The following is a 19862-nucleotide window of genomic DNA, read 5'->3' as shown; positions in this document are numbered from 1 at the left end:
TGCAGGGTGAGAGCACCACTAAAAACTATCACTTAGTGTAGTTCAAAGGCCAAAAACTGGTACACTCAGTTTTCAAATTCTTCCAAAACATAACAGCTCCTGCCACCATACAAACAAATGATCCCCAAATCTCTATATCTAAGTTTTCTCTGCTCTATACTCCCCAAAGTCTCTACTTTTCACTCTTCAAAATCCTTTATTTCTAGAATTCCTCTGCATTCTGCTCTCAAGAAATCTTCTAAGACTATTGTATAAACACTCTTTATCTCAGGATTTGTAAATTCATTGGGTGTGGTTAAAGAATCTGTAAAATCTGCAACAAAAAAATAAGCTTAAAACTTGTAACAAAAGGTTTAATATTAATTTGCTATAAGTGATTCAACGTTTTTTTAGAAAAATAGATCTACTTACTGTATATGTAACTTGAATTCAACTCATGTTTAGGAAAATGGATGTTTTAAACAGCAACATGAGGCTTGCCTCCATCTTGACTGAAGATCTCATTAGGACAGAAGCAACCACATGGCTGGCAGCCATCTTTACTAAGGTTACAGGATACATACATGTAACTTCACCACCATCTTGAGTAAGATGACCACGTGGTATAAAATAACTAAAGCAACAATCATAAAACTTCTTAGTCCTACCAGGCCCTCTCGTTATCATTGTATCTCCTTTTAGACTAAGGAGGCAACAACAGGTCTCCAAACATCTCAGTTTAGGAGAGATGATAAATTCCTGAGGCTATAAAGGTCTACTCAGGTTAACAGAAACTTATTTAGAGATGTATGTGTAACTATGTATGTCTTTGCTGAGTGTGTTCAACACCAGGCTTCTAGAAAATTTAAATTAGGAATAGCATGTTTGATAAATAAGATTTATAAATTCCCATGGTCTACTTGGGTTGATAGTAACTGACTATACGTTATGTCTAGGCTCTTTGTCTTTGTTAACTTTGTTAAGCTTTAGCTATTTGGATAAATTGAGCCATACAAGAAACTGTGATATTCTGTAATCATGCACTATAAAAGGATCAAGAAAAGATGGTCTCCAATCCCTTTGTGGATTTCATTTAAAGTTTCCAGTCTCTCTATGAACTGTATTTATGGTCTAAAGTTTTATTTTGATGGTAAAGAATCTTCAACTCAAATTTTTAAGGCTCAAACTTAACAGGAATAAAACTAAAATCCTAATCTTATGAGAGCTACTGACTTGTAAACTGTTAAAAATAATTAAGACATGCAAGTTAGGTCAGTCACCTTATAAAAATGACCAAATTCTTTAATGTGCTCAGAACTAGGCTCATAGTCATGCTAAGTGCAAATGTAATTCATTTAGTAACAAGCTTTATTTAGCCTCTTGTGTATGTTTTCAAGGTCAAGCCTAAAGCAAGTAACTAAAAACAAGTAAGGTTTGTTTAGATCAGGTATACAAATAGATAATGGTCCTCAAATTCTGCAGAAATCTACTGAATGTGGCATTTAAAGTGTTTAATGAAGAAAGCTTCCCATGATAGAAATGCCAGCTCCTAGCAACAACCAAAGAAGACAATGGGACATAGACAACTCTACATGGATTGTGGTCACTGTGATAAAAGAACTGCCCCATGCCTCACCTGCTGCCAAGACCTTGCCCAAACTGTGGACCCTGTTGGGTTGGTTACCCTACTCTGCCTTGACAGGGTATATCAGTTTTCTCAGGCTCCTCTGTGAAACAGTAAAAGTCCCCCACTCTATCCCCTACAGACAAAGAGAAGCTTAAACCAGGATTCCTAAGTGTAAATAAGAACTTAGAACCCTTTTTCCCAGGTGGCAGTATCAACTACAGGGACTTTAAAAAACACAGAGTCAGGATATTTGACCAAAAGACTAAAAAAGGGAGGTGGGTTGTGGAAAATGAATTATATGGTCTGTGCCTTTAATAATTAGCCTCACGTAAAATAAAAAAAGAAAAAGAAAAAAGAAAAAAGAATTAGCCTCACAAAGAAAGGGGAGCGCTCCTTCCAACCTCCCTGCCAAGGCTTGTAAACTTAGAATACACCTTGCTTTTGCATTCTGTACCTAAAGTCTCCGTTGGCTTCTTTGGGAACTCGATCTGGGCATAACACAGGCCAGTTTGGGCTATAGAGATCCTGTCTCAAAACTAAATGGGATGGGAATATGGTGGCACATGCCTTTAATCTCAACACTGGAGATAAAAGACCCAGACACAATTTCTCCAGAAGCCCAAAAGAGCTGAGAAAAGAGATATCTTAAAAATAAACAAAACTGAGTCAGTTCTCCCTTCCTGCAGAGGGTAAAGACAGGTGTTTTCAAAAGAACAAAGTCACAATGTCTGGTGGTAATCAATTAACCACGAGATGCCCCTCTTCAGAGATAACATTACCAGACCCCGGAGATGAGCTGTAAAACTCCTGACAGGGCAAACAGACAAGGTAAAATAAGACAAAGTCCAGGCCCAGGAAAAACTGGACCAATCAAGGATGGACCCGTACTAACCCCCTCCCCTCTAAGAAATTTCATGGGTTTTGCCTATAAAAACTAACTTCCCCAAGGAAGAGTAACTCCTCCCTGACTCACTGCGCTGAGTGAATGCTGGAGATGAGTTCCCTGTCATGCAACTTGTAACAAAGATAAACCTTGCTTTTGAATTCTGGTATGCTCGTCCTTGGTGGTCTCTCTGGGGGTCACAATCTGGGCACAACACTCCTCCACAGGAAAATCTCTGAGACCTTCTGGGTCTGGCAGCTTATGCTGTCTTATGTGACCTATGACCACTGCCCCCAATGAAGCCATCAAGACCAAGGGAGGCTAGGGAAACCATCCAGGTAGAAGTAAGTCATTGTCATTTTAATCGATGCATAGGCCATTTGGATCATACTTCCTGCTAAATTATCCTTCTCAGATCTCTGATAATATTGGCAGCTAACTGTGGCCTTCTGTGAACAGCAGCAAGCACCCAGCTCCCCCCCTAAGGCTGTAGCTGCCTGCCCCACTCATTTCATATGTAAAATTCGGCTTCACTTTTCTAGAGCTACTAGGTCTCCAGCTGAGAAAGACAGACACAGTTTACCTTGCTGACACACTTCACACTGAGAGATATAAACTCACAAAACAGGCTTCAGTATACTTTTTTTTAAAAAAAAAAAAAAAAAAAGACTTTTCCTTTATTTAAAGGAACTTGCTTTGTAATGACTGCTCTCAGTAATCAACCACTTGTGTCTCACGGTAAATGATTAGATGGAAAAAGAAAAGGTTTAAAATTTGTGTAAGTTGTGAGTCTAAGAAAGTCGATGCAAGCTGTAAAGGTCTGAGGTGTGCAAAAAGGGAGAAGTGTTTCTGACGTCTTTCCCTCTCTGTGTTATTGTCACACTAAGACTTCAGAAGTTCAGAGTTCTAACATGAATCAGTGGAGTTCTGCCAAGCTAGTGATCCAGCTCTGGTGAACCCTGCTACTGTTATCACAGTCACAGCTCAAAATTCTAGATTCCCTTTGGTTGTCTTCTAAGTAGAGATTTAAAAGTGCTTCTCATCTGAAATCATCTCTGTTCAGTCTGTACACCCAGCCCTCTGGTCAGAGGGAAGACTATTAATGCTTTTAACCCAGAGTCATTTCTTGGGATCCCCAGGCTTTTACTATGACTCAAAGGCATGAATCGACTCTGGATGTTCACTTCCTCATAGCTGCACTAACACCTCCTCCTCAACCATACCTAGGAACAGCTATGTCCTCACTTTCCTTCAGTATCTAGAAGATCCAGCTGTGGCACACCCTCAGCTGACTGCCTTTCTTCAGTCTCACTCCCCTGCTTCTCTATGAATGTTCCTGAGAACACTTCCCAAATTGTGATTTTCTGCTTCTAAAAGTACCAACTGTAAGGTGGCTAATCCAAGCCCCACCCAGAACGAGGTCCCTGAGTACTCACAGCATGTAGGTGATAACTCCCACACTCCACATGTCTGTTGGGAATGAGACAAACTCATAGTTAACAACTTCTGGGGCCAGGAACTCCGGAGTACCAAAGTTCACCTTTAGCTTCTCCCGAGGCTTGTACCTGAGAAAAAAGGAGAGACGGCAATGTACCATGGGAGAGAATGTGTGGGGGCAGATGCTGATTCTAAAAGGCAACATTTCCCCACCCTACCTATCAAGTATGTTGCCTGAACTCAACACTCATACTACACACAAAGTTTCCCAGGGAATAATTGCACCCTCAGACATGCCTTCCAGCCTTTTAAATTTAGTGGTAGACCAGAAAACTACGGTCCTTTTGGCCACTTACAATCTGAAGATGAGAGGAGACCAATACATCTTGCTTGGCATGCAGCCACATGAATGAGTACGAACAAATGGGACAGAGCTTCGGGAAAGTGAGCACTCTGTTGGTGTGCACAATGTGCTAGAGGGATCATAGTAAGGAAAAGACACCATAGTCATCATCAGCAATCATTAGAGAAATACAAACCGAAAGTACAATGTGGTTCCATATGCACCTATATAAATGTCTACAGTACTAAAACACACACACACACATACATACATACATACGGAAAAAAACTATAGCAAGTGTTGACTAGAATGTAGAGAATTCTGATCCTTTATGGAATGTAAGGAATGTGAAGTGGAGCAGACACTGTTGGTGTCTTGAACTGTGATTCTCATGCCCCAAAGGCTAACACATGAGGACTGAGATGAGTGAGACCAGGATAAGTTACAATGAGCTTAGGCAAGCATGGATGACAGACTCTCTCTCAACAAAACAAAACCCAGAGAGATAGCTAATCAAAACATTAAAAATAGAATTATGTGATCTAGCAATGCTTTTGAGCATGTTTTCAAAAGAATTAAAAGTAGGGATCCAGGAGACATGTGTGCTTTCCTGTACCCCATTTCCATCCCCTGCATCCTGAGATGTGATAGTCCTTCCACTACAAGTGGAAATACCTGGTTCCATTCCATTAATGCTGGGACTGGCCATCGGAGTTGCTTTAGTCAATGAGATGTGAGGGGAAAATTACACAGGGTCGATTCCAAGCTAGGATATAACTGCTCCTGTGTTACTGCCACGAGAAGAGAATGAGAAACATGGTGCATATCTGACCTCACTGAAGGGCTGGAGAGATGGCTCAGTGGTTAAGAGATTGCTGCTCTGGCAGAAGACCCGGATTCCCAGAACCCACATGGTGGCTCACAGCTATTTGTAACTCTGGTTCCAAGAAATCCAATGCCTTCTTCTGGCTTCTGTGGACACTGTGCACATGTGCACATACATACATGTAGGCAAAACACACACACACCATACACACACACACACACACACACACACCACACACACACACACACACAAACACACACACATATGTATATATATATATATATATATATATGCTGAGCCAGCTCAATTATCTCAAATAGTGGTTCGTAGGTAAATATTCAAAATTAGCTGTCCAGATTTTTTTAAGACTTGATCTGCAATAATTGCCAATTGGGTGATATAATACTGATTTAAGGTACCATAATGAAGTTACTGAGTGGTAAGATTCGGTGGCCTTTCAAACTTTTGAGCCTAACATTCTAGTTTCTTCTTTAGTGTTCTCGTCTTCTTTTGTGTGTGTGTGTGTGTGTTCTCATCTTCTACTGTGTTCTCTGTTCTCCTTAGTTGAGCATGCTCACACTCACACATTTGTTCTCAGGCCATAACTAATGCCATCTCCCCTGACTTCCCTCTACAGCTCCTGTTCACACTGGCTCTGGCTCTCAGAGAGCACCAGAGTTAATTGTGTTTATCAATTTATAAAAACTGGAAAATATTACAAGTCAACCCTCTGTTCTCACTTCCCTCCTCTTCTGAGCTGGTAGTTGAACATTCGCCAGCATATCACTCTCTGCACCTGACAAGTCCTGTCCATGAGAGAAGCTTTCCTCATACCAGGACCTTCTAGTGAAGCTTCGAGCGTCTTCTTGCTCTGAATTCAGTGTCTCACTGTTAAGTGCTCATATGACAACTGGCATTGAAGTGTGTCCTGCAAATCTTGTATGCGCACTCCACTAAGTACAATGTTATGCCACAAGGATCCAAAGCGGGAGCTTTGGAGAATCAAAAAATGTTTAGCTATTACGGCTTTTCCAGATACACAGTGCTTCTATGGCACTGCACTTCACTGAATGGAGGACAATGTGAGTATGGAAAAGGTCTAAAAAGGCCGCTAGAGGCAAATGGTGATAAAGAGAAACAGGGTGAAAAGCACCACTCTCTTGTAGAAGACGCGCAATACATGCAAAATAATCTCAACTTTAGGAGACATTATTTAGGAACCTATGAAGCAGGGTTTCTTTCTCTTTCTCTCTCTCTCTCTCTCTCTCTCTCTCTCTCTCTCTCTCTCTCTCTCTCTTTCTTCCTTATTGAGACAGGTTTCTCTGTGTAGCTTAGAGACTTTCCTGGAACTCACTCTGTAGCCCAGGCTGGCCTCACAGAGATCTGCCTGACTCTGCCTCCCAAGTGCTGGAATTAAAGGCATGCAGCCACCATTGCCTAGTGCTGTGGATATTGCTCTGTATAAATAAAATGCTTATTGGCCAGTAGCCAGGCAGGAAGTATAGGTAGGACAAGCAGAGAAGAGAATTCTGGGAAGTGGAAGGCTGAGTCCGACAGACGCTTCCAGCCGCTGCCATGAGTACCAACATGTAAGATATTGGTAAGCCATGAGCCATGTGGCAACTTATAGATTGATAGAAATGGGTTAATTTAAGATAGAAGAACTAGATAACAAGAAGCCCGCTGAGGCCATACAGTTTGTAAGTAATATAAGTCTCTCTGTGTTTACTCGGTTGGGTCTAGGCGGCTGTGGGACTGACAGGTGAGAGAGATTTGTCCTGACCATGGGCCAGGCACGACCAGAAAAACTCTAGCTACAGCCCGGCACAGGTTTCTACATCATAAATAGAATGTGATTTTCAACTGTGTGGGTAGAGGGGTTTCATATTGTTCACTGAAGGTGGTGGGGTGACAAACTTCTGTTATAGCAACAGCATGTGGGGGCAATAAAATTTATCTTTCACTCCTGCAAATAGGTATCACTTTAACCAGTGGAGAAGTGACCAGAAAAGACTGCCACTGTGGTTCAGGATGTTGCCTAGAGGCAGGAGCAGAAGCCAGAGGTTAACTGCAGGCAAGTAGCTCTGCTTCCAGGTGGATGGTGGGGAAAGGGGAGGATACTTGGCAAATCAGAAAGCAGCAAAGACAGCTCCTTGTGGGAAATGCCATCAAGATGACAGAAAATCTGGCTGCAAAGGCACACACACATAATCTTAGCACTGAAGAAGGAAGATCACAAGTCTGAGGCCAGCCAAGGACCACATAATAAGACCTTGTCTCGTTAACAAACCGATAAACAAAGCTACATGGTGGCACTTGCTATAATCCCAACACTAAAGAGGGGAGGGCAGGAAGATCAAGACTTCAAAGGTCAAGGTCATCCTCACTGCAGAACAAGTTTGAGGTGTCAAAGACCACTTCCTGTTGCCTGCAAAATGTAGGGCTCTCAGGGCTTCTCCAGCACCGTGTCTGCCTGTGTGCTGCCATGCTTCCCACCATGATGAAAACAGACTGAACCTCTGAACCGTAAACAAGGAACCCCAATTAAATATTTTCCTTATAGGAGTTGCCGTGATCATGGTGTCTCTTCACAGCAATAGAAACCCTGACTAAGACAGTTACTATACTCAGAACTACCCAGAAAATGTGTGATTCCCAAAGAAGAGTCCTTCCTGGAGGAAAGAAGATTGGAGGGAAGTTTGGAGGATGGCACACAACTAGAGAATCGGTTTTAGTTAGCATCCTAACTGAGACTGGAGGTGTGGTGGGCAGTCTTCCTAAATACCACAGTGTAGCTAGAGTTTTCCTGCCTTGCCCAGTCAGAACAAATCTTTGTCACCCGCCAGTCCCATAGCTGCTCAGACCCAACCAAGTAAACACAGAGACTTACATTGCTTACAAACTGTATGGCCATGGCAGGCTTCTTGCTAACTGTTCTTATAGCTTAAATTTATTCATTTCCATAAATCTATACCTTGCCACGTGGTTCGTGGCTTACCGGCATCTTCACATGTTGCTTGTCATGGTGGCGGCTGGCAGTGACTCCCTCTGTCTTCCTGTTTCGTCCTTTCTCCCCTCTGTTAGTCCTGCCTATACTTCCTACCTGGCCACCGGCCACTCAGTGTTTTATTTATTGACCAATCAGAGCATTTGACATACAGACCATCCCACAGCACCACAGATTTCTGTAGCCTCTTCTGGGAACCCATGCTTCCAGCTGTGCCTGTCCTGGGCTTGAGACTGTCAAGACTGGGAAGTAAAACTGTGTGCACTTTAGGTTCTGTGGATTTTAAGATATTTTAAAAATTATGGGGCTGGAGAGATGGCTCAGAGGTTAAGAGCACTGACTGCTCTTCCAGAGGTCCTGAGTTCAGTTCCCAGCAACCACATAGTGGCTCCCAACCATCTGTAATGAGATCTGGTGCCCTCTTCTGACCTGTAGTCATACATGCTATATACAAAATAAACAAATAAATCTAAAAAAATAAAATTACATATAAGGAGGGCTAGAGAAATACTAGGTGGTGAAGAGCACGGGCTGCTCTTTCAGAAGACCCAGGTTTAGTTCCCAGCACCTATATGGAAATTCACAACTATATGTAACTCCAGTTCCAGGGGATCTGACATCCTTTTCTTATCTCTGTGGGCTCCCACATATTTTATGCAGACACACATGCAAACAAAACAGCATATACTTATAATAGAATAAATCAATCTTTTAAAAAGATTATATATAAGAGCCAGTAAGATACTCTGGGTGAATGTGCTTGCTGCCAGGCCTGATGACCTGAGTTTGGCTCCTAGGACCCATACACATGAAGAAAAGAACCAGCTCCCGGAAGCTGTCCTCTGATCTCCACACAGAATCTACAGCACGCACTGTACCTCTTTGCTCCGACATAAATAAATGTAACAAAAATTTAAATTGTAAACAATATCCATTTAATGTACTGAAACTTGAGGACCTAACGGAGTTTGCACTACCCATGTAAGATCCCATTTAGGCCTCGTGACTCTCTCCATATGAGCGAGAATGTCATTATGCCACCACTGTACTAAATTCCAATCTAGTCTTCAGTGGCTCCAGATCTACTTATCATGGCCCCACCCTGTTCACATTCGCGTTTTCATATTAAGCTAGAGATTTCTCCGAGTGCAAGGATGGCGGTGAATGTACTGCCTAGCTTGGCCCCTAGCAGAATGGAGAACTGACGGAATTCAGTCCGCCTTGAACCCTGTTCAGCAGTCCCCGGTAACTACGGTCTTCTGCTCACACAGGTGGTTTGAAGTACAGTTAATTCTACAGTCTTTTAGGACAAATGGAGCCTGTACTGTAACCCCACTGGATTAACAGCAAGCCAGAGGCCACCAGTCTCTGTGTGAGAATTTCTTACATCCATCTCCAAACTAAAAAAAATGGCTAGATCTCAGACAGGTAAGTACATTCCAGAGAGCTGTAGGTGCCTCTGAAGAAGGGATTCTGTCAAAATATCAGGAGCCTTACCTTCTTGCCAGCCCAAAGTCAATGATCTTAATTTGATGTCCCGTCTGGTTGACACACAGTATGTTTTCTGGCTGGAAGAGAGAAAAAGGGGGGAGACATTTTATCCTTATTACCCTGGCTAAGGAAACCTACAACTCTCACATTTATTTGTTCATAGGCTCCTTCTCCCAGAACCCAAGGGAAGCGAATGACTTAGGGTAGTTATACGGGGCTAGACATAATAAAAATAAATGAGCTGCACAAACGGAACAGTTGTTGGCATGAGGGCTGGAGAAATGGCCCAGTGGTTAAGAGCATGCGCTGCTCTTGCAGAGGACCTGGGTTCTTCCCAGCACCCATGTTGGACAGCTCACAACCACCTATAACTCTAGTGGATCTGACACCATCTTTTTGTCTCCATGGAAAACTGTACTCACCTGCACATTCTCACACAGACAGACAGATGGGCACACACACACACACACACACACACACACACACACACTCACACAAAGAGTTAAAAACAAAATCTTGGGGAGGGCAATGTCTGCAAGTCAGCAGTAATAACTATGACCCATAGGGTTGAAATTGTGGCCTTGACAAATTTTTCTTTTTAAGTCTTTCAGAGCCAGGCGGTGGTGGCGCACGCCTTTAATCCCAGCACTCAGGAGGCAGAGCCAGGTGAATCTCTGTGAGTCAAGTCCAGCCTGGTCTACAGAGTGAGTTCCAGGGCAGGCACCAAAACTACACAGAGAAACCCTGTCTCGAAAAACAAAAAAAAGAAAAAGAAATAAGACTCAAGCCTACTGAAATGGCTCAGCTGGTCAAGGCACCTGCCACCTGGTCTGATGCCCAGCTTTGACCCTGGAAACTACATGGTGAAGGACAGAATGAACTCCTGAAAGTTGCTCTCTGACTTCTATACAATGCATTGTGGCATATGTGTATCATAGAATATGCACATCTATGCACACACACACATACTCACACACCACAGTGTAAATCAGGATGCATCCTATGACCCTTTGTAGGTGTTCCTGTGTAGTGCTAAGGCACTCATACAGAAGGCCTATGTTTATGAAGACTGGTTGGGAAAAACATATTTTACACATTTTTATGTTGCCCATACTTGTTACCACAAGCATATATCCCCTTTTAAACTGTGTGTGTGCATGCATGTATATATGTGCGGTATATGCATGTATGTACATATCTGTGTGTGGGTGTGTATGATTGTATGTGTAGTGGTTGGAGGTCAACAATGAGCATCCTCCTCTACTGCTCTTCACCTTATTTTTGAGACAGGGTCTTTCACTGAACCTGGAGCTCACCTATTGGCTAAACTGGCTGACCCCAGAATCTTCTGTCTCTGGTGAGATTACAGACATAAGATACCACATGATACTCTTTACCCAGATAGTGGAATTCTGAGCTCAGGTTTTTACAGCAAGCACTTTACCCACTGAGCAGTCTCCTCAACCCCTGAACTTTAAAAATAATACTTTTACATGCTTATCTGTGTGTGAGTGTATGCATGCTCCTGAGCACATGCACTGAGCTGGAAGAGGGCATTGGATATCCTTCTCTGTCACTCTACCTGTCTTCTTTTAAGGCAGGGTCTCTCCCTGAAACTGGGACTCCTGTTTCCCCAGTTATTCTGGGAGCCAGTAAGCCCAGCAATCCTGTTTCCACTTATCTTAGTGCTGGGGTTACAGGCATACTACTCTAGGGTGTGCTGTATGGAACACTCAGCTTGTTATATGGATGCTGGGACCTGAACTCTGATCGCCATGATTGTGTGGCAATCTCTCCAGCCACTCCAAGGATCTTTATTTATTCTTTCACAATTTTATACATGTTTATAATGTATTTTGATCATATTCACTTCCTAACCCTCCCCCACTTCCTCTAGAACTCTCCCCTTGAACTTTATTTTTTTATGTATTTATTTATTTTTTATTTTTTAAATTTTTTTTTTTTTTTTTTTTTTTTTGGTTTTTCAAGACAGGCTTTCTCTGTGTAGCTTTGCACCTTTCCTGGAACTCACTTGGTAGCCCAGGCTGGCCTCCAACTCACAGAGATCCACCTGCCTCTGCCTCCCGAGTGCTGGGATTAAAGGCGTGCACCACCACCGCCTGGCTCTGAACTTTATTTTTTAAATTACATTGTTTATTTATTTGACTCTGTGTGTGTGTGTGTGTGTGTGTGTGTGTGTGTGTGTGTGTGTGTGTGTAGGAGTGGGTATATGGATATGGGTGTGTCTGGGGGGTGGGACAGGGGTGCGTGTGCATTCATGTGCTGTGATGTATGTATGGAAGGCACAGGATCCTTTGCTGGAGTCAGTTCTCTCTTTTTACTATGTGGGACCTGGGGGTCAAACTCAGATCATCAAGCTTGGCAACATTTCTTCCAAGCATCTCACAGGCCTTGAGGTTTTTAAAAAGCAATTTTAAAGGTTTGTTTTTATGGAGGTGTGTCTGTGTGAGTGTATGCCATGTGTATGTGGGTGCCTGTGGAGACCAGAGGAGGGTATCAAACCCCTTGGAGTTGTAGATACAGATGGTTGTGAGCTACCCAATGTGGATGTTAAGAACCGAACTTAGGTCCCTGGGAAAATCAGGAAGTGCTCTTAAGTCATCTCTCCAGACCCAAAAATTAATTTTAAGACACTTCAAAAGAAAAAGGCTACTGTATTATTTAATATTCAAACAACACTTAAAGAGGCACAATTATCTATAAGTCCCAAACAAGAATAGAGAGGCAAAATAACAGGTCTGTTCTAGATGCCAGAACCAGGAAATGGCAGAGCCAGGAAAGGAAGCTCCTGGTGATCTGGGCACGGGATGCTCAGGAGGGACCTGCCGAGGCCCGGCACACCACTGACCTTGAGGTCCAGGTGCAGGATGTAGTGCTGGTGCAGGTAATGCACACCCTCACAGATCTGCTTCGTGAATAGGACTACATCCAGTTCCGTCAGGTGGTACTTCTCATCCGTGATGCGGTCAAAGAGTTCCCCTCCATCCACACTGCCAGACAAAAGCAAGACGTGAGGGCCAAACTGAGTGCAGCTCTCAGAGGGCCTGAGAGCAGCCAGTCTCGGTATGCCTAAAGTCGCCTAGGCCACCGAATGCCAAGACTGGTTACCAAGGGCTCCTGACACTGCTGTATGGGGTTGGCTTGGGTCTTTGTTCTGATACATATGCCACAGAAGGTTTTCCTTGAACCTGGATAATCTAAACTAGGGTTGCAAACTTGGCTGCTTGAGAGTGCCTGGTAGCACCCATATGGCAAGAATCCTAAGCGAGCCTCGCACGGTGACCCACAGCTATTATTCTAGCACTTGGGAGGTGGAGAAAAGATTGTCAAGAGTTCAGGATCATTCACAGCTATACAATGATTCCAGACATGTGCTACATGAAACCCTGTCTCAAAAAACAAATAAATTAATTAACTGAAAAGCTAAAAAAAAGTCTAAATAGGCAAATTAGACCACATGTGAGACAAAAGTTTTCTCTGTTTTCCCAAATATTTTGGCCAGTACTAGTGATTGAATGCCAGGTCTCAGACATGCTTGGCAAGCACTCTACCACTGAGACCACGGTTTTTCCTACTTTTATTATGACAAATATTTAACTCTCATTACCCCTGTCTGAGGTAAACAACAACACAAGCACAAAGATACATGGCCCCTAGTCTGCAGCTTCAGTGCCAAGAGTTAGTTTGTGGGCTAGAGAGAAGGATCAACTCCACTGAGGTACAGTACACCAGTAAGCTGTGGTACACCAGTACACAGAGTAACCTGTATTAGATCCACACCCAGAGTGAGCTGCAGTACACCACACCCAGAGTGAGCTGCAGGACACCACACACACAGTGAGCTGCAGGACACCTCTACAGAGTGAACTGCAGTACACCACACACACAGTGAGCTGCAGGACACCACACACACAGTGAGCTGCAGTACACCACACACAGAGTGAGCTGCAGTACAGCACACCCAGAGTGAGCTGCAGTACACCACACACACAGAGTGAGCTGCAGGACACCACACACAGAGTGAGCTGCAGTACACCACACACAGAGTGAGCTGCAGGACACCTCTACACAGAGTGAGCTGCAGTACACCACACACAGAGTGAGCTGCAGTACACCACACACAGTGTGAGCTGCAGGACACCACACACACAGAGTGAGCTGCAGGACACCACACACACAGAGTGAGCTGCAGGACACCACACACAGAGTGAGCTGCAGGACACCACACACAGTGTGAGCTGCAGGACACCACACACACAGAGTGAGCTGCAGTACACCACACACAGAGTGAGCTGCAGTACACCACACACACAGTGAGCTGCAGTACACCACACACAGAGTGAGCTGCAGTACACCACACACAGAGTGAGCTTCAGGACACCACACACACAGTGAGCTGCAGGACACCACACACACAGTGAGCTGCAGTACACCACACACACAGTGAGCTGCAGTACACCACACACACAGTGAGCTGCAGGACACCACACACAGAGTGAGCTGCAGTACACCACACACAGAGTGAGCTGCAGTATACCACACATGGAGTGAGCTGCAGTACACCACACACACAGTGAGCTGCAGTACACCACACACACAGTGAGCTGCAGTACACCACACACAGTGTGAGCTGCAGGACACCACACACAGAGTGAGCTGCAGTACACCACACACAGAGTGAACTGCAGTACACCACACACAGAGTGAGCTGCAGGACACCACACACAGAGTGAACTGCAGTACACCACACACACAGTGAGCTGCAGTACACCACACACACAGTGAGCTGCAGTACACCACACACAGTGTGAGCTGCAGGACACCACACACAGAGTGAACTGCAGTACACCACACACAGAGTGAGCTGCAGGACACCACACACAGAGTGAGCTGCAGTACACCACACACACAGTGAGCTGCAGTACACCACACACAGAGTGAACTGCGGTACACCACACACAGAGTGAACTGCAGTACACCACACACACAGTGAGCTGCAGTACACCACACACAGTGAGCTGCAGTACACCACACACACAGTGAGCTGCAGGACACCACACACAGAGTGAACTGCAGTACACCACACACAGAGTGAGCTGCAGGACACCACACACAGAGTGAGCTGCAGGACACCACACACAAAGTGAGCTGCAGGACACCACACACACAGTGAGCTGCAGTACACCACACACAGAGTGAGCTGCAGGACACCACACAGAGTGAGCTGCAGTACACCACACACACAGAGTGAGCTGCAGTACACCTCTACACAGAGTGAGCTGCAGGACACCTCTACACAGAGTGAGCTGCAGTACACCACACACACAGTGAGCTGCAGTACACCACACACAGAGTGAGCTGCAGTACACCACACACACAGAGTGAGCTGCAGTACACCACACACACAGAGTGAGCTGCAGTACACCACACACAGAGTGAGCTGCAGTACACCACACACACAGAGTGAGCTGCAGTACACCACACACAGAGTGAGCTGCAGTACACCACACAGAGTGAGCTGCAGTACACCACACACACAGTGAGCTGCAGGACACCTCTACACAGAGTGAGCTGCGGTACACCACACACAGAGTGAGCTGCAGTACACCACACACAGAGTGAGCTGCAGTACACCACACACACAGTGAGCTGCAGGACACCACACACAGAGTGAGCTGCAGTACACCACACACACAGTGAGCTGCAGGACACCACACACAGAGTGAGCTGCAGGACACCTCTACACAGAGTGAGCTGCAGTACACCACACACAGAGTGAGCTGCAGTACACCACACACAGTGAGCTGCAGTACACCACACACAGTGAGCTGCAGTACACCACACACAGAGTGAGCTGCAGGACACCTCACACAGAGTGAGCTGCAGTACACCACACACAGAGTGAGCTGCAGTACACCACACACAGTGAGCTGCAGGACACCACACACACAGTGAGCTGCAGGACACCACACACACACACAGTGAGCTGCAGGACACCACACACAGAGTGAGCTGCAGGACACCTCACACAGAGTGAGCTGCAGTACACCACACACAGAGTGAGCTGCAGGACACCACACACACAGTGAGCTGCGGTACACCACACACAGAGTGAGCTGCAGGACACCACACACAGAGTGAGCTGCAGTACACCACACAGAGTGAGCTGCAGTACACCACACACACAGTGAGCTGCAGGACACCTCTACACAGAGTGAGCTGCGGTACACCACACACAGAGTGAGCTGCAGTACACCACACACAGAGTGAGCTGCAGTACACCACACACACAGTGAGCTGCAGTACACCACACACAGAGTGAGCTGCAGGACACCACACACACAGTGAGCTGCAGTACACCACACACAGAGTGAGCTGCAGGACACCACACACAGTGAGCTGCAGTACACCACACACACAGAGTGAACTGCAGTACACCACACACAAAGTGAGCTGCAGGACACCACACACAGAGTGAGCTGCAGTACACCACACACACAGTGAGCTGCAGGACACCACACACACAGTGAGCTGCAGGACACCACACACAGAGTGAGCTGCAGTACACCACACACACAGTGAGCTGCAGGACACCACACACACAGTGAGCTGCAGGACACCACACACAGAGTGAGCTGCAGTACACCACACACACAGAGTGAGCTGCAGTACACCACACACAGAGTGAGCTGCAGTACACCACACACAGAGTGAGCTGCAGTACACCACACACACAGTGAGCTGCAGTACACCACACACACAGTGAGCTGCAGGACACCTCTACACAGAGTGAGCTGCAGTACACCACACACAGAGTGAGCTGCAGTACACCACACACAGAGTGAGCTGCAGGACACCTCACACAGAGTGAGCTGCAGGACACCTCTACACAGAGTGAGCTGCAGTACACCACACACACAGTGAGCTGCAGTACACCACACACACAGTGAGCTGCAGTACACCACACACACAGTGAGCTGCAGGACACCACACACAGAGTGAGCTGCAGGACACCTCTACACAGAGTGAGCTGCGGTACACCACACACAGAGTGAGCTGCAGTACACCACACACAGTGAGCTGCAGGACACCACACACACAGTGAGCTGCAGGACACCTCTACACAGAGTGAGCTGCAGTACACCACACACAGAGTGAGCTGCAGTACACCACACACAGAGTGAGCTGCAGGACACCTCACACAGAGTGAGCTGCAGGACACCTCTACACAGAGTGAGCTGCAGTACACCACACACACAGTGAGCTGCAGTACACCACACACACAGTGAGCTGCAGTACACCACACACACAGTGAGCTGCAGGACACCACACACAGAGTGAGCTGCAGGACACCTCTACACAGAGTGAGCTGCGGTACACCACACACAGAGTGAGCTGCAGTACACCACACACAGTGAGCTGCAGGACACCACACACACAGTGAGCTGCAGGACACCACACACACACAGTGAGCTGCAGGACACCACACACAGAGTGAGCTGCAGTACACCACACACAGAGTGAGCTGCAGGACACCTCTACACAGAGTGAGCTGCAGTACACCACACACAGAGTGAGCTGCAGGACACCACTCACAGAGTGAGCTGCAGTACACCCACACACAGAGTGAGCTGCAGTACATGCCTACAGACATAAATGTGGGTCCAATCTATATTGTTTATGTTTTCATGAAAGCCTGATAGAAAGATTTTCCAATTTCTGTCTATGTTTTCCAATTTCTATATTAATCTCTCATACATAATCATTAACAACTATTTAGACCAAACCAACATAATATCTGCAGGTCAGATCAGCCATGGTGACTGCTGGTTTGTGACAAAAATGCTTTCTCCTCCAACTCCACACTCAGGTTTTAAACACTAAACCAGGGAGGGTGGCAGGGCTTGGGCGTGCCTGTGCGGAGCGGAGATGGGGAGTTTTATGTAGACTGAAGTTTCTCCGTCCCTGCCATGAGGCCCTGGGTAGAAGCTAGCACCACACTTCTGAGATACTCACTACTCCATGATCAGGGTGAAGCTGTTCTTGCTCTCAAAAGCATCGTAAAGTTGGATCAAGTTCACATGACTGAGCTGGTTCATGATGTTGATCTCATTCTTCACGTCCTCCTTGTGGGACCAAAGGAAAAATGGTTTTCCAAGAAAATAGATCAGGAAGAGAAGCCACTTGCATCTCCCAAGATGTGTGCATATGTGCCCACTTGCACGCGCACACACAACACTCATATTCACACATATTTACACACTTACACATACACTCACACAAACATACACACATTCACACCCTCACACATACAGTCACACATTCACACACACACACACACACACACACACACACACACACACACACACACACACCTCTTATGCTTCTTCCAACTTCTGCTGTCACACCAGGTCTCCTCAACTCATCACTCAAACTGTATTCTTATAACAGAAAGGACCTTGGTTCAACCCACCCACTCACATCAGAGACAGGAGGCCCAAGAAGGAAGAGCCCTTGGTGCCCAAGGTCCTGCAAGCATGTTGGCAGAGCTTGCCAGGCCATCCACATCAATGAGGTCTGGAGTAAGGAATGTGGGTGTCTGAGTGACTGGAGTGTGAGAGCCAAGGTAAAGAGGGAGGGAATACATCAAGGTTCCTGCTTGGAATGGAGGGGGCTGGAGCAGGGTGCTAGGGAGGAAATAAAGCTTCTGGGTCTTGGCTAGAGGATCTGGCTGGCCTGAGGCACATGTCTTACCCGGTCTTTGATGTTCTTTACTTTGATGATCTTGGCTGCCAGTGCAAGGCCTGTGGACCTCTCTGTACATCTGTGCACTTGGCCAAACCGGCCCCTACAGAGACACAGGTCACAGGAAGCTGAGAATATGAAAAGCCTACCAAACTCCTGAGGACCACCATCCCTCTCTTCATACACACCATGTGGACAGTCTTACACCTCAGGCTATTGTCTTAGTCATGGATATGGGAATATCCATTCCACATCACACCAGCCTACTTAACCACTCCCATGCCTGGCATTCCTGTTACCTCGGGAATGTTTCCCTTGTCCTACTTCGAGAGTCTCCCACACCTCTCCTCCCTCATACGCACAGCCACCCGCATCCCAGGGAGACCTCTGCTCATTCTCTGTGCAGGTCAGCCTCCAGGCTCCAGTCCCTGCCGCTCACCCGGGTGGATGCTGCACTTACCCTCCCAAGACTTCGTGTTGGGACACTATGTAGCCTGCTGAGATCGAGGTGTCCTTGACACTCACTACCCGATGTTCAAAAGGGGCTGGGGGTGCCGCACTGTCATCTGTAGAGAGACAACAGAGAACCCATGAGTCTCCTACAAGTACCCTCCCCTCCTAAACCCACTAAACTTTTGTCACTTGGATTACCAGGTGGCAAGCTCACTGCCCTTCTTACAGCCCCCCACATCAGAGCCCTGTCTCTAGAGTCACCCCATTGGAGCTACACATTTGGCAGGAGAGGAAGCTGAGCACGCTACATTTTCATGAGGCGGCTGTGTTCAAAGGCAACAGGGCTATGGGAACTAGTCAGGGGAGTGTGAGAGGGAGACAGCTAGAAAAACAAACACACCATCCTCACTGCTCAGCCTTGGCCCTGATAGCTGGTCTCAACTAGATCCCAGAGGACAGAGAGCCTGTGGTGGAGCCCACGGTGAGCATCTGTTAGGGCATGGGTTGCTGAGGAGGGATAATGGATCTAGAAGGGAAGCAAAGAGCAGCTAGCACTTGGGAAGACTGTAGGGAAAGACATTTAGGATTTTTTTTCTTTTTAATTTTATTACTGTGTGTGTGTGTGTGTGTGTGTGTGTGTGTGTGTGTGTGTGTGTGTGCACGTACCATGGCACACATGTACACATGGAGGTCAGAGAATAATTTTCAGGGTCCCAGGAACTGAACTCAGGCTTGGCAGCAAATGCCTTTGCCTGCTGAACTGGCCCTCGGTATTCATTTTAATTGGGTAATATGAATGTTTAATTGGGTAATATAATGACACCTAGAAATGTCACATGAAATTATTTTTTTAAAAAGGAAACATGCAACAGTCACAACACTACAAAGCAGTTCTTGCACAAATGGCTGGAAGACGCTGAGGCTGGGTCATTGTCTGTTTTCGCCTGTCCTGAAGAATCCTGCGTGCTCCCTGAGTGTAGAGAGTGCTCCACAGACAATTCTCCCACCAGGAGGGAGACTTCTGAACTGTTGGACCTGAAGGTCTTTGTG

At 46.1% G+C, this 19862-nt stretch overlaps 1 protein-coding gene across 6 annotated transcripts in view; it reads right to left on the bottom strand.

The window, feature by feature from the left end:
* Nucleotides 1-19862, bottom strand: part of Mylk3 (myosin light chain kinase 3) — a 55324-nt gene that overhangs the window by 7749 nt on the left and 27713 nt on the right. For all 6 annotated transcript variants that reach the window (XM_016006550.3, XM_042277382.2, XM_006971752.4 and 3 more), the window contains exons 5-10: nucleotides 18820-18925; nucleotides 18369-18462; nucleotides 17631-17740; nucleotides 12463-12604; nucleotides 9600-9670; nucleotides 3926-4054 (exon numbers count right to left, since the gene is read on the bottom strand). In XM_016006550.3, coding sequence (XP_015862036.3) covers nucleotides 3926-4054; nucleotides 9600-9670; nucleotides 12463-12604; nucleotides 17631-17740; nucleotides 18369-18462; nucleotides 18820-18925 — 652 coding nt within the window. The remainder of the gene's footprint in view (nucleotides 1-3925; nucleotides 4055-9599; nucleotides 9671-12462; nucleotides 12605-17630; nucleotides 17741-18368; nucleotides 18463-18819; nucleotides 18926-19862) is intronic.

The sequence above is a fragment of the Peromyscus maniculatus genome, chromosome 5, assembly GCF_049852395.1.
Source record: "Peromyscus maniculatus bairdii isolate BWxNUB_F1_BW_parent chromosome 5, HU_Pman_BW_mat_3.1, whole genome shotgun sequence".
In the NCBI taxonomy this organism is placed as follows: Eukaryota; Metazoa; Chordata; class Mammalia; order Rodentia; family Cricetidae; genus Peromyscus; species Peromyscus maniculatus.
Note: the sequence above shows the minus strand (reverse complement) of the source record. Positions and strands in the feature narration are given on the sequence as shown.